Consider the following 14,704-nt stretch of genomic DNA (forward strand, 5'->3'; position numbering starts at 1 on the left):
TATATAAAATTAAATGATTATATATATATAGGTATTGCAGGCTAAAAGCTCAAATACCCGCACTTCCATTACATAGTTATTAATGTTATCCTACTCGAACTCCATTAGTCAGCAGTTTTATTAATTTCACCTTCATTGTGTCCATCCTTAACTTCTGAACTCCTAACCAGTACCCCACGTTTATTCATATAATAAATGGGACGGGCGCTATGTTATAGTCTGAATGAAGTCCTTAAGCTCACAACCAATAAGAAGACACAACCCAGAACGGAGAATTCTTGGGGGCGAAAAGAAAAGGCCATATGTTTGAAGAACACAGTGGGTAGCCCACAAGATTGACCCAAGGCCTATGGGTCAGTGGATATGGGCTCGAGGAAAAGGCTAGCTTTGGGATGGAGGCCAGCATCTTTGAGTGTCATTCTCATCTGATCCACGCCATACACTTTTCTTGGGAAGTTTGACACCAATCTGTAATTCCCAATCCCAGGCAATCCCAGTGAATCAATGAATGCGAAAATTGCCTGGATTTTGTCCGTACTCTCAAATCTCTGCTCTCCTCTTTCTCCATTTGGAAACCTTATCAATATCTGCAACATCGCTCAAATAAATAAATCGACCCACCCATTTTTGGAGACAAAATTATGACCTAAAGCAGAAGAATTCAGAGTGCATTCTTGTCTGCTGAAATGATACGCTGTGTTTAATATCTTTTGTAAGAATGTCGGGACTAGACAATTAATTAAACGTACCTGAGTGGGTTGAGACTGGCCTGCCCGATTTGGAACTCCTTTGTTTTGATTCTGCGTAGCGGTTGTAGGTCCATTCACTTTAGATTTGTTCTTAGGCTTCTCATAATTTCTGGTGTTCAAAGCTTCTGCTGGTTTCTGAACTCTTTCTGTCGAAGTTGAATTCCTGATGTTTTCTTTTTCCTGGTCAATTCGCAAAGATGCAAGATATGCAGCATCTTGTTCTTCTCTCAGCCGACGATCAGCTCTGATCATTTCTTCCCGCCGAGCCCTGTCACTTCCAAAAGCCAATCCTTGCTCCTCCATTGTTCTCTGTAAAACCTCCACTAGCTCCGCCGTCGAAACTGGTCCTTCTATCTGAAATCAAACAAGCACAAGTTAGCCCCTATACATATTTAAAACCTAATTATTGAGCCTTGCATAAATTTAGATTAGTTAAAAGCTATATGAAATAAACCTGTTGCAGAACCGTCATGGTACCACCGGAAGCAGGGGCGACGACGGCGCAAAGGGGAAAGCTAGCAGGGCGGAGAGTGGTCACCATACGAAGACCTTCGCCTCGATCGGCAAGACCTCCCCAGCAAATAAAGTTCACGTCAAGAAACTCCGTGACGAGCTCACTACAGAGTGTTTCCCTACAGAAATTATGCGTGAAAGGGTGTTCTGGCGAATGGATGTACATGAACACCAACTTCTTGTCTTGCACTGCTAGTTTCAGAACTTCCATTAAACGGCAGGCGTAGAAGAAAGGATGTACGGTGCCGTATTGAAGCTCAAAACTCTCCAGAAAGGCCCACTGGTCCTCCCGAACTGCCGGTGGATCCAACGGCGGCTGAAATGGCCGGAACTGGAAATCTGAAGATGACGAAGGAGAGAGTTCATTTTGGTTTCTTGATCGTCGTCTTCTTCTTCTTCCTGATCCTATATCACTCATGGCCCTTGAAAATTCTTCCATAATGCTACGAGGAAGGCTCGCCATCCGGCTAAAGATCCCGTGATCTCTCATCGTCGATGACATATTGTACAAGTGTTAGAACATAGAATATTTGTATTGTATTTATAATCAGTGTACACCTGTAGCTATACGTGTAAGGCTCAGATTACATGTTTCTCTCACTGTAACTATTATTTAATGCAAAGGCTGGGTATACCTTCGGTACCCAAGAATATTCCCTCAATTCTTATCCATTTTCTCTCTTGGTATCAGAGCCCTAGCCGCCATGTCTGCGTCTTCTGCTGACTCCTCAGTCTCTTCCAAAACCTACTCCCTTTTCAGCTCCTCGAGCCAAACGAGCTCTATCAAGTTGGATAGAGAGAATTATTTATTTTGGGAATCGGTGGTTTTACCGTTGATAGAAGGCAACAAGCTAGAGAACCACATTGATGGCTCTGTTTCAGCTCCCTCTCGTCATATCTCCGAAGGCGGTCGGACGATCCTCAATCCTGCATTTGAAGAATGGTTTTCTGTTGACAGACTTCTTGTTGGCTGGCTCCGTAACACAATGACTCAAGAGGTAGGAGCCCAACTTCTCCATCACAAGACAGCACGAGACCTCTGGGTTGGAGCTCGTGAGCTAACCTGTTCATCACTGAAATCCCGAATCATGGTGTTCAAGTCGGAGCTCCATCACACTCGGAAGAATGGAATGAAAATGGCTGACTACCTAACCAAGATGAAGAACATTGCTGATCAGCTTTCACTTGCCGGTGCTCCAGTAGACACGGCAGACCTCATTCTCCACACTCTGAATGGCTTGGATTCAGAATACAATGCCATAGTAGTGAAACTTATTGATAACCCAGATCTGACTTGGGTTGGTGCCCAATCTGCCTTGCTTGCATTTGAAAGTCGCCTCGAGCAGTTGAACCATTTTGCAACTCTTACCATTCAGCCAACTGCAAATGTTGCACAGAGCGATGCCTCTTTTCCTCATGACACTGGACGAACCTCAACCAATCGAAACTCCTGGAGAGGTTCACGAGGCTCCCGTGGTAGAAGAGGTCGTGGACGTCGAGGACAATTTCACAATGAGGGACGCCCCTACTGTCATTACTGTGATCGTTTGGGCATTTTGCTGCTAACTGTTATCATCGCAACACTCAGCCTCCACCTGCTAGCTATGGAAATTTCTCTCCACGGGCATTCTATGCTACCCCTCATACGGTTTCTGACCCATCTTGGTACATGGACAGTGGTGCATCGTATCATGTAACTTCCAACACCTCTCAGCTGGACAACTATACTCCTATAGGTAATGCTCATCTCTATACTTGTACTGGAGAAAGAACCCCTGTGGCTGGTATAGGTTCAGCTTCTCTCCCTGCATCTAATTCTAATCTATGTCTTAAAGATGTCCTGTTAGTACCATCTGCTACTAAAAATCTTGTGAGCGTTCAGAAACTTGCTCAGGATAATGCCGTCAATGTGTTGTTTTCTGATGTCTCTTGTGTTGTGAAGGACAAGATGACAGGGCGTCCTCTGGTGCACGGGAGAACAAACCAAGGGATGTATCCAGTGGCTAGCGTGCAACGTCGAGCTCAAGTTAATATGGCTGCTTCACCACGTCTAGGACGAGGTTTTGAGGAGTTTATCAAATGGCATTACAAATTAGGACATCCCAGTAATAGAATAGTACAACAGATTCTGAATAAATGTAATGCAAAAGTTGTTGTCCATGACAATTTTGTTTGTGAAGCATGCCAATACGGCAAATCAAAGTATTTACCATTTCCTAAATCTTTGTCTCATTCGAATTCTCCTTTAGAATTGGTTTATACTGATTTGTGGGGTCCGTCTCCTGTTCAATCACCCAATGGTCATCGCTTCTATATTCAATTCTTGGATGACTACAGCAGATATGTCTGGTTATATCCATTGAAGCACAAAGGGGAGGCAGTAAATGCTTTCAATGTTTTTCGAGCACAAATGGAAAACAAATTTAACACCAAGATAAAAGTTCTTCAATGTGACAATGGGGCTGAATATAAACCCTTTGTGCCAATTACACAGGCTGCTGGTATTGAAATGAGATACACATGCCCATACACTTCTGTACAAAATGGCAGAGCAGAAAGAAAACACCGCCATATAGTAGAAATGGGTCTCACTCTCATGGCTCAAGCACATGTCCCACTCACTTACTGGGTCGATGCCTTCCAAACTGCTGTCCATTTAATAAACCGGTTACCAACTCCTGTTCTTGAAGGCTCTACTCCTCTTTTTCAACTATTTCAGACTGAACCAGACTATAATTCTTTGCATCCATTTGGGTGTGCCTGTTTTCCGTGCTTGAGGCCATATCATGATCATAAATTTCAATTCCATAGTCAGAAATGCATTTATCTTGGTCCAGCTCCCCAACAAAAGGGTTTCAAATGTTTAAGTGCCACAGGACGTATTTATACTTCTAGACATGTTGTTTTTGACCCCTTGACTTTTCCATGCATTACAGGTTTTCTAAATCGACATTCACCGGTTGCTGTAGATGAATTCACTGCTCCTCTTATTGTTACCTCACCAGCAAATCTGGGTTCCAGTCATAAAATCTCAGAGCAAAATAATACCAGTGAGGATACTGTTCAAAGCCTGAATGTAACAAGCCCAATCAGAGAGCCTCAAGGGAGTCCGAATACAACTCCCTCATCAAGTCCAATCAGGGATTCATCAAGTCCTGGTCAATCAATAAATAATTCGGCCCAAGAAATGGATCCCGTGACTTCTCAGCAAGGAATACCAGTCCTGGCACAAACACAAGACTCGGTTCAATCTGCCAATATAGCTCCAGTTCAGTCCAATTTTCATCCTATGACTACTCGGGCCAAAGCTGGGGTGCACAAGCCCAAATATCCATTTGTGGGTCTTTTAACTTCAGAAGATCCGATTTCCATTGCTAAAGCTGCAGAACCAAGAAACGTATCAGAGGCTCTCGCCTCTCCTCACTGGAACCGTGCGATGCTTGATGAGTTTGAAGCGTTGCAGAAGAATCACACCTGGATTCTTGTTCCGTTCACTGGAACTCAAAAGCTGATTGACTCTAAGTGGGTATTCAAGACGAAATTCAAGGCAGATGGATCCATTCTTAAACACAAAGCTCGTCTCGTAGCCAAGGGTTTTCAACAGATACCAGGAGTTGACTATGGAGAAACCTTCAGTCCAGTTGTTAAATCTACCACTATACGGGTAGTTCTCTCCATTGCTGTTACTTTTCATTGGGAAATTCGGCAACTAGATGTCAATAATGCCTTCCTCAATGGTTTTCTTCAGGAAGATGTTTATATGAGGCAACCAGAGGGATTTCGTGATGCCCGACATCCTAATCATGTATGCAAATTGATCAAGGCAATCTATGGTCTCAAGCAGGCTCCTCGAGCCTGGTTTGATCGTCTCCGAATAACACTTTTGCAATGGGGTTTTCAGAACTCTAAGAGCGATGTTTCTCTCTTCTTCCGCAGGACACATGACCTCACGGTATTCATCCTAATTTATGTTGATGACATACTAATTACAGGGAATAATTCTGATTATCTGCGGAATTTTGTGCATAAGTTGAATGAATTGTTTTCACTAAAGGATCTTGGTCCCCTTTATTATTTTTTGGGTATTGAAATATACAGAGATGGATCAGGAATATATTTGAATCAGGGAAAATATACCATGGACATTTTGAAGAAGTTTAACATGACAGATTGTGCCCCTGTTCCTACACCAATGGTCACTGGACGACAGTTTTCTGCTTCTGATGGACAGCCACTATTAGATCCAATACAGTACAGGAAAGCCATTGGGTCTCTTCAATACTTGACTACAACTAGACCTGATATAGCTTACTCTGTGAACAAGCTTAGTCAGTTTTTATCTAAACCCACAGATGTCCACTTTCAAGGAGTTAAAAGGATTTTAAGATATCTCAAAGGCACTTATCACTATGGTTTGCATATTAAACCATTTAAATCACTTGAATTAACAGCCTTTACAGACGCTGATTGGGCAACAGATTTGGATGACAGGAAATCTATGGCAGGGGTATGCATATATCTTGGTCAAACTTTGGTATCCTGGTCCTCGAGAAAACAACGAGTTGTATCTCGTTCAAGCACTGAATCAGAATACCGTGCTTTAGCTGATGGTGCAGCAGAACTCAAGTGGCTAAATTCCTTATTGTTCGAGCTTGGTTTGTTCTTGAGACGGCCTGCAAAGATATGGTGTGATAATTTGAGTGCTCAAGCTCTTGCAGCCAATCCAGTTCAACATGCTAGGAGCAAACATATTGAGATAGATGTTCATTTTATCCGTGATTTGATTATGTCTGGCTTTATTAATGTACATTACATTCCTTCGTCTCATCAAGTTGCAGACTGCCTGACAAAAGCACTCACTCACTCTCAGTTTCTTTATTTTAGGAACAAACTCGGACTGTTAGTAACACCCTCTCGTTTGAGGGGGAATGTTAGAACATAGAATATTTGTATTGTATTTATAATCAGTGTACACCTGTAGCTATACGTGTAAGGCTCAGATTACATGTTTCTCTCACTGTAACTATTATTTAATGCAAAGGCTGGGTATACCTTCGGTACCCAAGAATATTCCCTCAATTCTTATCCATTTTCTCTCTACAAGGAATGTTACGTTACGTTCTCAGCAAATTTTTCGCTCGCAGGCTTCAATCAACTTCTCAGGGAAGGTATGAATTTTCTGTTAGGGGTTCAAAAGAATGAAAGATCAAAATAATAATGTAAGAAAATTTAATTAGGCAAAAAGTTAAGATGATTAATCAATATTTGATTCCTTTTTATTGAAATATATACTACGATTAAAACTAATATTGAGAAGCTGCGAGAAGTGGCCTATCTCAAAGGAAATTGACGATCCATGCAATGCCTTTGGCGGACGCCTTATCCGAAGAATGTTTTGGGTGGCACTTTTTCTTGTGCTTGCTTGGTTCGAGAAAGTATAAAGAAGATGCTTTGCTTAAGGCGGAATCCACCGTAAATTTTGGGAGGTTGGCGTGAAAAACACAAGGGACATGGCCTAAGATTTCTAATGGATGAGGAAGAAACATGGCGAACAGATAGAATATAATCGTAATAATTCATCAGATTCTTCAACATCATCATGATCATCAGCTACAATTCTCTTCACGTAATCCCGAGGCAGCATGTGGGAACATCACTTTATTCAGATGTTGATTTTGATGGATTCCCTGTTTGGACGAAAGCCAATGGTGCGACTAGATTTGCAGATCCGTAATTTGGATTGTCGTTCACGGCTACAAATAAACATTATAGAATTATAAAAGCGTGTTCATGTTTTGCGACACACTGATATGACAACATTAGCGTTGGTTGCTTAATACTACCTCCGGTATTTAATACAAGAGTTAGTTTGACTTTTAATTTAATCTTAAATATAATACTTAAATTCACTTTGTCTTTCATGTTTATTCATTTTTTTCAAAGTAATCTTTGTAGCAGTTGCATATGTTAAAGATTTCATCATATAGTAATTTTAGCTAATACACATAATTAGTAAGAGTATTATTATAGGGAAGACAATACGTATTTATTATAAATAACTAATTTAACAAACTGTATTAATCTACTCAAATTAATCAATTAATTCTTATTTAGAAAGTAATAACTCACTTTATGTTCTTTAATTTGGCTTCAACATGAAGCATATCCATGCGGTGCAACTACTACACAGTCAAAGCAGCTGGATGTTTGTTTGAGGAAAACAACACGGCCTTGCTGTGAGTATAATGATCAACGAACAATGAGCAACCTCGATAAAATTTACTTCGTTCGAATAATATCTCTCATATCAGTCTCTTTCACAATCTATGCTGTTATAAATCACTATACTAGAAAACGACGAATTCATTCAGAACTTGTATATATATATATATATATTACTCTATGCTTTGTTTCATCACGCACACTCTTATGATTGTGTGCATTTCACTCGGAACTTTACCCTCGATAAGGACTTGGAAGTTGTCCGGCTTTAAGTTCCAGTTTATATCAACATTAGGAAAATGATCATCTTCAACATTTTTTACAGATTTTAAATACTATATTCAACCGAGACAGAACTGAAATAAAATTAAAATAGGATAAAATAATTTTCTTTTATAGACGGATAATATATAACTTGATTTCATATTTAGTACTCCTCCGGTCCTTAATATAGGACCCAATTGTTGAATTGGTTTTGATCCTAAATATAAGATCCATTTATTATATTTATCAAGTTTTTCTAAATTACCCCTATGGATACTCTCTCAACCATAATCAAGTAGAAGAGGGAGATGGGGTATTAAGAAAGATGATTATGGTATTTTAGGAAAAACATGTCATATTTCTTATAATTAACTAACTTACCTAATTTTCTTAATTTAATCAAATTAGTTAAATGGGTCTTATATTAAAGACCGGAGAAGTATTACCAGCCTCACCCTTGTCAGCTCAAGTAGCTCAAAGGGCTCACCCACATGCATCGCTACTTCAGTGTATCTTCTTCACAAGGCGAAGGAATCTCTTCTCTCTCACTCCCTTTTTAGCTGACTCGCACATCTGTCTGTTGACTGTTGACCGATATTTTTTTAGACTATGACAATAATTATTAAATAAATTTAATTACAAATGAGCTAATTTGGTATTCAATTTGATTCTAAATATAACACTATAATTTATTTTATTTTTTATATTTATTTATTTTTTTAAAGTAGTTCTTGTAGTAATTACACATGTTAAATATTCCATCAAATATTACCTCTGATTCTAATTATAAGAGCTAGTTGATTAATTTGAGGAGATTAAGGAAAGAAGTTAAGTTAGTTATTTGTAATAAATATGTGTTGTCTTTCCTAAAATATCCTTACCAATCAAATGTATTGACTAGAGTTACTATTGTTAGAAGGATTATATTAGAAAAAATGCATAAATTATCAGAAATAAAATGGATTGAGGTCCTATATTTAGGATCAAAATAAAAGTCAAACTAGTAGTAGATATAGTTTATATACATGATTAGTAAGGGTATTTTAGGAAAGATAATATTTATTCATAACAAATAACTAACTTAACAAATTTTCTTAATTTATTTAAATTAGTCAACTCACTCTTATATTAATGATTGAAAGTAGTATTAAACACAGAGAACATTATTAAAAAAATTACAAATAAAACGTCCTAGTTTTTTAATAAAACGTAAATTTAGAAAAAGAGGTGTGAAGGGAAGGGACAAAGTGTGAGTGGGAAGCAAGCGGCAGCATTGGAGGGGAGCGCGACATCCTTTAAAGATAAGGAACGGCGTTAGGGCTGAGGGCCCATTCTGCGCCTCAACCTCACAAGCAAAAGTGATTCACAGCTGCAATGCAAGGCCGACACTATTCACAGAATCATTTGTTTTCTAATTACTTGGTTTTAAACGTTTAATCGCAACATGCATGCTGCCCTGCCCTAGGCTTTTCTCTAAATCATTGGTTATTTGCCTTCCTCAATTATATGACAATCATGTACTTTTGAAAAGAAATTTACAACTTTTTGATAACACAATTCACAGAGAGAGAGAGAGTAATTGTATTATTTATAATGTAACACTGATTTGGTTGTTGCAAGCCGGTCAAGCCTCTTTCATTTCTTACTCATTGATAATTATGATTATTTTATGAAAAAATTATTCATTACTACTGAAATTTTGTAAATTACCTTTTGTGTGTGTAGTATGAACACTGTACCCTCCAAAATTTTATCTCATGGTAACTGAAAATAAAGTAAATATATTTTACACTGCCGCGCACATTAAAAATAATAATGATACGATCAATAAGATCACTACTCACGATCCTTAATATAAAAGCTAATTGACTTATTTGAGTAGATTAAACAAATTATTTAAATCAGTTATTTGTAATAAATATGTATTACCTTTTCTAAAATATCTTTACTAATCAAGTGTATTGGTTAGAATTATTATTATTACAAAAATCATTTTTAAAAAATATATAAATATAAAAAATAAAATATATTAGATTCTTATATTTAAAATCAAAATAAAATTCAAATAAATTTTTATATTAAACATCGAAAGTAGTGTTTCAGCCCTTAATATAGAATTGAATTTGTTACATTTTTGAAGAGATTCGTGGTTAAGGCCGTAATAAATGCACATATGGACGCATAGATCCATTGTCGGAGTCGGGAGAACAGAGGCGGTTGACTGGATTTGACCATTGACATCATGCACCGATCCTCTTGACGTCAATCAAATTAGATGTGATTTGCATGAACTTGTTTGATGAATTTTTTTTTAAACTGTTTAGATTAACTTTTTAGAGGTGATTTCATAGTATTTAAATTAATTTTATCTAGATTTATGTAAAAAAAATTAAATGTTTTTAAGGGGATTTCCAAACTCTCCTCTTATGTTGGTCTCTTTTTTCAGTTGGCCGAATTGCTGGTCATGATATTCAAGAAAATAGTATAAAGTCTTAAGACAAAAAGAACAAGAAAATCATTTTTGACAAGTTTAAGATAAAAATTGAGGTTTTTGTTACTCATTTGTCAATGAAATTTTTTGATAATTATATTTTTTCCTTTAAAAGTTAATAAGTAATTCTCTCTTAAAAAAATCATCAATCAAAAGAAAATATTGCCAACATAATCCCACGTATGGGTATTACCGATACATACAAGGACCACACGTATGAGTAAACTGTGATTAATGCAACCATATTTATGCAAATATTCTCGAAGTAATAATGAAATTACTCAAACGTTTGTTAATTATTTTAATTATTTGTAGCTCAATTTATCTACATTTTTTTTATACGTTTTTCATACAAAAGTCTTTCCTCCATTATCAAATTCACTCATCTATTTTTTCTACACCATTCTCTCGAATATAATACTCTCCCCCCCCCCCGGTACTGTTATGCTGAGCATGTTTGGTATTTTTCATAAACATGCCTATTCAATAGCATTAGCATCTCAGTTAAAAAAAAAATGAAAAGTGAAATTAGATTAAAATGATCTCTGCCTATCTTTTCTTAAATTTCAAGGGGCAAGAGAAGGAGAAAAAGAAAGAAATTAAAAAAAAAAAAAAAAAGAGTATAGTCCCACCAAGTGTGGGTCAACAGACTTCTGGTGCCTGAATTTTCAGCGCATGGACGCACAAAACCTTCACCACTAGAATTTCTCTCTCACTTTTTGAACCAGTTAGAAGATTTTTTGTCAAGCTTGGGTTCTCCGCGGTCGTTCTTCCTTTTGTTTTGGATAGGCATGAAGAAAAACTCAGCTTCCTGTACAATTCACGAGAATGAGTCATTTTCTGCTGAAACAAGAAGACAATACCAACACGTTGTCACAGGACAAACAAGAGCACAGAATCATTCTCTGAGATTGGCTGCTCTTACTTCCCAAAATACTCCACCTATTCTACCTGTCCTTTTTGTTGCTTTCCTCTTTCTTGTTTCTCCAATTAGCCCAGTCTTGTCTCACCCCCTACCCTTCAACCAAACTCTCAGAGTCAGAGCTCTTTTAAGCAAGATCAACAAGCCTTCTTTGAAGACAATTGAGGCATTTTCTTCTGCTCTGTAAGAAGCTTTGATATTAATGGTTCCGTAAGTGACTTGAATTTTGTTATTTTGTTGCAGAGCCCAGATGGGGATTTGATTGACTGTGTTTTATTTCATCAGCAGCCAGCTTTTGACCATCCTGAGCTTCAAGGACTAAGACAGAGACTGTTGGTAATTTCTATGAAAACTTTCATACCGAAGAAAATGACTTTTTCTGCATATGATTAGGGGAAAGTAAGAAGATTTGGGTTTGTAGGATTCGCCAGAAAGGCCAAAAGGCCACGACAATGCAGAAACAGAATTAGAAAGCTTTCAGCTGTGGTCAGATTCTGGTGAGTCATGCCCAGAAGGAACCGTTCCAATCAGGAGAACAAGAGAGGAAGATATTCTGAGATCAAGTTCCATTCAGAGATTTGGGAAAAAAACACGGTAGGAGTGTACGGAGAGATTCGTCCGCCAGTGGCCATGAGGTTAGTGTTTTACAACTTCATATGCAGGTTATTTTTTGCTTAATCAAAACAAGTGAATTCAAGTGAGCTAAGTTCAGTTAATTCCCACGAAGAAAGTCTTAGTTGCTATAATTTTGTTCTGAAATACATAGAAGATTAGCAGGTGGATGATTCAGAATATAAATCCTAATGCAGCATGCAGTGGTTTTTGTGAATGGAGATCAATATTATGGAGCAAAGGCAAGTATAAACGTATGGGCACCCCAAGTGACGAATCAAGACGAATTTAGCTTGTCACAGATATGGGTTATTGCTGGATCCTTTGGGAATGATCTAAATACCATAGAAGCTGGTTGGCAGGCATGTACACTCATTTGTTCTATATCTCTTCAAATCTACCTCATAGACAATAATCACTCTATCGATTGTTAATACTACTTCGGTTTAATTATAAGACCTTGTTTGTAGATTAAAAACGAGATCTTATAATTAGAACTGGAGGTAGTACTTCATTATTTGTTGACGAGATACTCTTTCTGAGTAATTATAGCAAGCACTGTGTTCTCCAGGTGAGCCCACGGCTATACGGAGATAATAATCCAAGGTTCTTCACTTATTGGACAGTAAGTTTTTGAAAGGACCGAGATTCTGCAGTGTTTTTTCCTTTTATCAAAGCATAATTTGACCAATTGTTTGTTTATAAAAACACAGACGGATGCATATCAAGTGACAGGATGCTACAACTTGCTGTGCTCAGGATTTGTTCAAACCAACAAGAAGATAGCAATTGGAGCTGCAATATCCCCAAGATCTGTATATAATGGAAGACAGTTTGATATTGGCTTAATGATTTGGAAGGTGAGTTTGCGCCCATGGCTCAGTACAGTTGTTGGTCTCATACTGTGACGCATAGGTACACTTTGTATTGTGTGCGTACGTGTGTGTGTGTGTATTGTGTATGCGTATATTGTTTTATGTTGCATTGTTGCTTCTTAACTTCCTTTGACGAGAAAAGTATAAGGAATAGGAAAAGTGTGTCCAAGAGGAACAATAATTCGTTTTGGTTGTCAGTTTTCTTTATTAAATTAAAAGATTCGCTGGCTTTACCAGTACGGGCGCCCTTCATGGGGTCGACTCTACTATTGCTGCATGACTTTTTATTCCCTTTATTAAAGCCACGGCTCACGGTTGCCTCTTTTTTCCTCTGATTTTGCTGTTTCTGACTCCTCCATCCATGGAAAGCAACCACTGAGCCAAACCTTACCCTTGCTTCTTCCTCACACTTCATATCTAATCAACATTATATTATCACCTCTGAAATATTCTTCTCTATTTTTTCCACCCTTCACTTCATTAGGATCCGAAACATGGGCACTGGTGGCTGGAAATCGGGTCGGCCGGGCTAGTCGGGTACTGGCCGGTGAACCTATTCAGTCACCTGAGGAAGGAGGCAGGCATGGTGCAATTTGGGGGGAAATAGTGAACTCAGGCTCAAAGGGTTACCACACAAGCACTGAAATGGGAAGTGGTAACTTTGCAGAAGAAGGTTACAAAAGCAGCATATTTCAGGAACTTACAAGTGGTGGATTGGGATAATAGTTTGCTTCCTCTATCCAACATTCATCAGTTGGCTGATCATTCCAATTGCTATAACATCAGATTGGGAACAAACAAAGTTTGGGGCACTTACTTTTATTATGGAGGCCCTGGAAGGAATATCAAATGCCCTTGATGGAAAAATCACTGTTTATGTTTTTGAAATTTTGGGGTCATAGTTATACATTGTTTTGCCATTCAAAAAAAAAAATCTTCATTTGGTTTGTTGTTCTGTGTTGTTCCTATTTTTTTCAGCAAAACCCACGAAGATTAAGATTTAGTTTGGTTGGTGAGAGATATGTATACTATAATGTGGACTTTAGCCTGTCAAATTCAGGCAATCTAGTATGTAATGTTTAAAAGCACAGGATTGTGGCTCTTCCAATTCCCCTTGTTTTAAAGCTGGCTTTAAGTGGCTTTACTAGTACATGAATACTTCCCTCGGAGAGCATTTGTGTCCTTCTCAGGAAAAGTTAAATCAATGTTGATATGTGCCAATTGAAGAGGATGTTATAAGAAAATAATACACTTTCTTTTTATTTAGCTACATAACTAGGTCACACAAAGTCGAAATTTCATATTTAAGCAATCAAAATTTCTTCCACAAAAACTAATATCTGTCAGTAACCAATATTCATTTTTAACAAGTAGTTAACTTAACTAATTTTGGCTAAAGTATATTTTTTATCCTTTAATTTTGTACAAGGTTTTAATTTGGTCTCTTAATTTAAAAAGTATATTTTACTCATTTACCCTATTTTTTAAAAAAAAATTATGACATTAAAATTTTAAATGTTGATAAAATATTCTTAAATGCTAACATATTAAGTTTAATTTCAAAACATCAATGATTGTTATAAAAAATGATTATCGAATCCTAATGATTTTAGGGTTAAATTAAGGACCAAATATATCCTTTTAAAGTTAAGGAACGAAATTAAAACATTGTACAGAGTTAAAGGACTAAATGTATATTTTAACTATTAATTTTCTAATTTTTGTAGGTTAGCTATCTAGCTCTAATAATAAGAAGCGGAGGGAGTAATTTAAAATGATTTGGTTTAATACACTAATGTGTTGAGAACATTTTTGTCTAAACATGGAATCACATGCAGGCAGGGACGAAAGTGCAAGGGTAAACAATAAAAGGAGGGCATATTGCTGCACACAAATACTAAAGAGTTGGCCACAGAAACAGAACATGCGATCCAACGACCTGAAAAAAAGGGAGAAGAAAAGAATAAATGGACTTGCATTCCAGTCGGTCCAATCCAAAATGTGAACCCATGCTGGCAAGAAAAGTCAGGTTCAATAAATACAGTGAAACCAACAC

The 14,704-nt window shown here is 37.4% G+C and overlaps 1 protein-coding gene and 1 pseudogene across 1 annotated transcript; one reads left to right on the plus strand and one right to left on the minus strand.

The window, feature by feature from the left end:
* Positions 1 to 88: 88 nt before the first annotated feature.
* On the minus strand, positions 89 to 1,767 carry LOC114727393 (plant UBX domain-containing protein 10-like). Its single transcript, XM_028914106.1, has 3 exons — positions 1,204 to 1,767; positions 750 to 1,103; positions 89 to 587 (listed from the first exon to the last, which is right to left on the minus strand). Exons 1-3 carry the CDS (start codon positions 1,762 to 1,764, stop codon positions 348 to 350), a joined length of 1,155 nt encoding a protein of 384 aa, XP_028769939.1. The 5' UTR covers positions 1,765 to 1,767; the 3' UTR covers positions 89 to 347.
* Positions 1,768 to 10,946: 9,179 nt separating this feature from the next.
* Positions 10,947 to 13,710, plus strand: LOC114727399 (uncharacterized; annotated as a pseudogene).
* The last annotated feature ends 994 nt before the right edge of the window (positions 13,711 to 14,704 follow it).

This window comes from Neltuma alba, unplaced genomic scaffold (genome assembly GCF_004799145.2).
Source record: "Neltuma alba isolate B1F8T4 unplaced genomic scaffold, ASM479914v2 tig00012469_pilon, whole genome shotgun sequence".
In the NCBI taxonomy this organism is placed as follows: Eukaryota; Viridiplantae; Streptophyta; class Magnoliopsida; order Fabales; family Fabaceae; genus Neltuma; species Neltuma alba.

What these genes read in the sequence shown, in the direction of transcription:
- LOC114727393 (XM_028914106.1), bottom strand. Translation starts at nt 1,764, where the DNA reads ATGTCATCGACGATGAGAGATCACGGGATCTTTAGCCGGATGGCGAGC. An exon ending in CCATGACGGTTCTGCAACAG is followed by an intron (nt 1,104 to 1,203) that starts GTTTATTTCATA and finishes GTTTGATTTCAG; the next exon opens with ATAGAAGGACCAGTTTCGAC. An exon ending in GCCAGTCTCAACCCACTCAG is followed by an intron (nt 588 to 749) that starts GTACGTTTAATT and finishes GCGATGTTGCAG; the next exon opens with ATATTGATAAGGTTTCCAAA.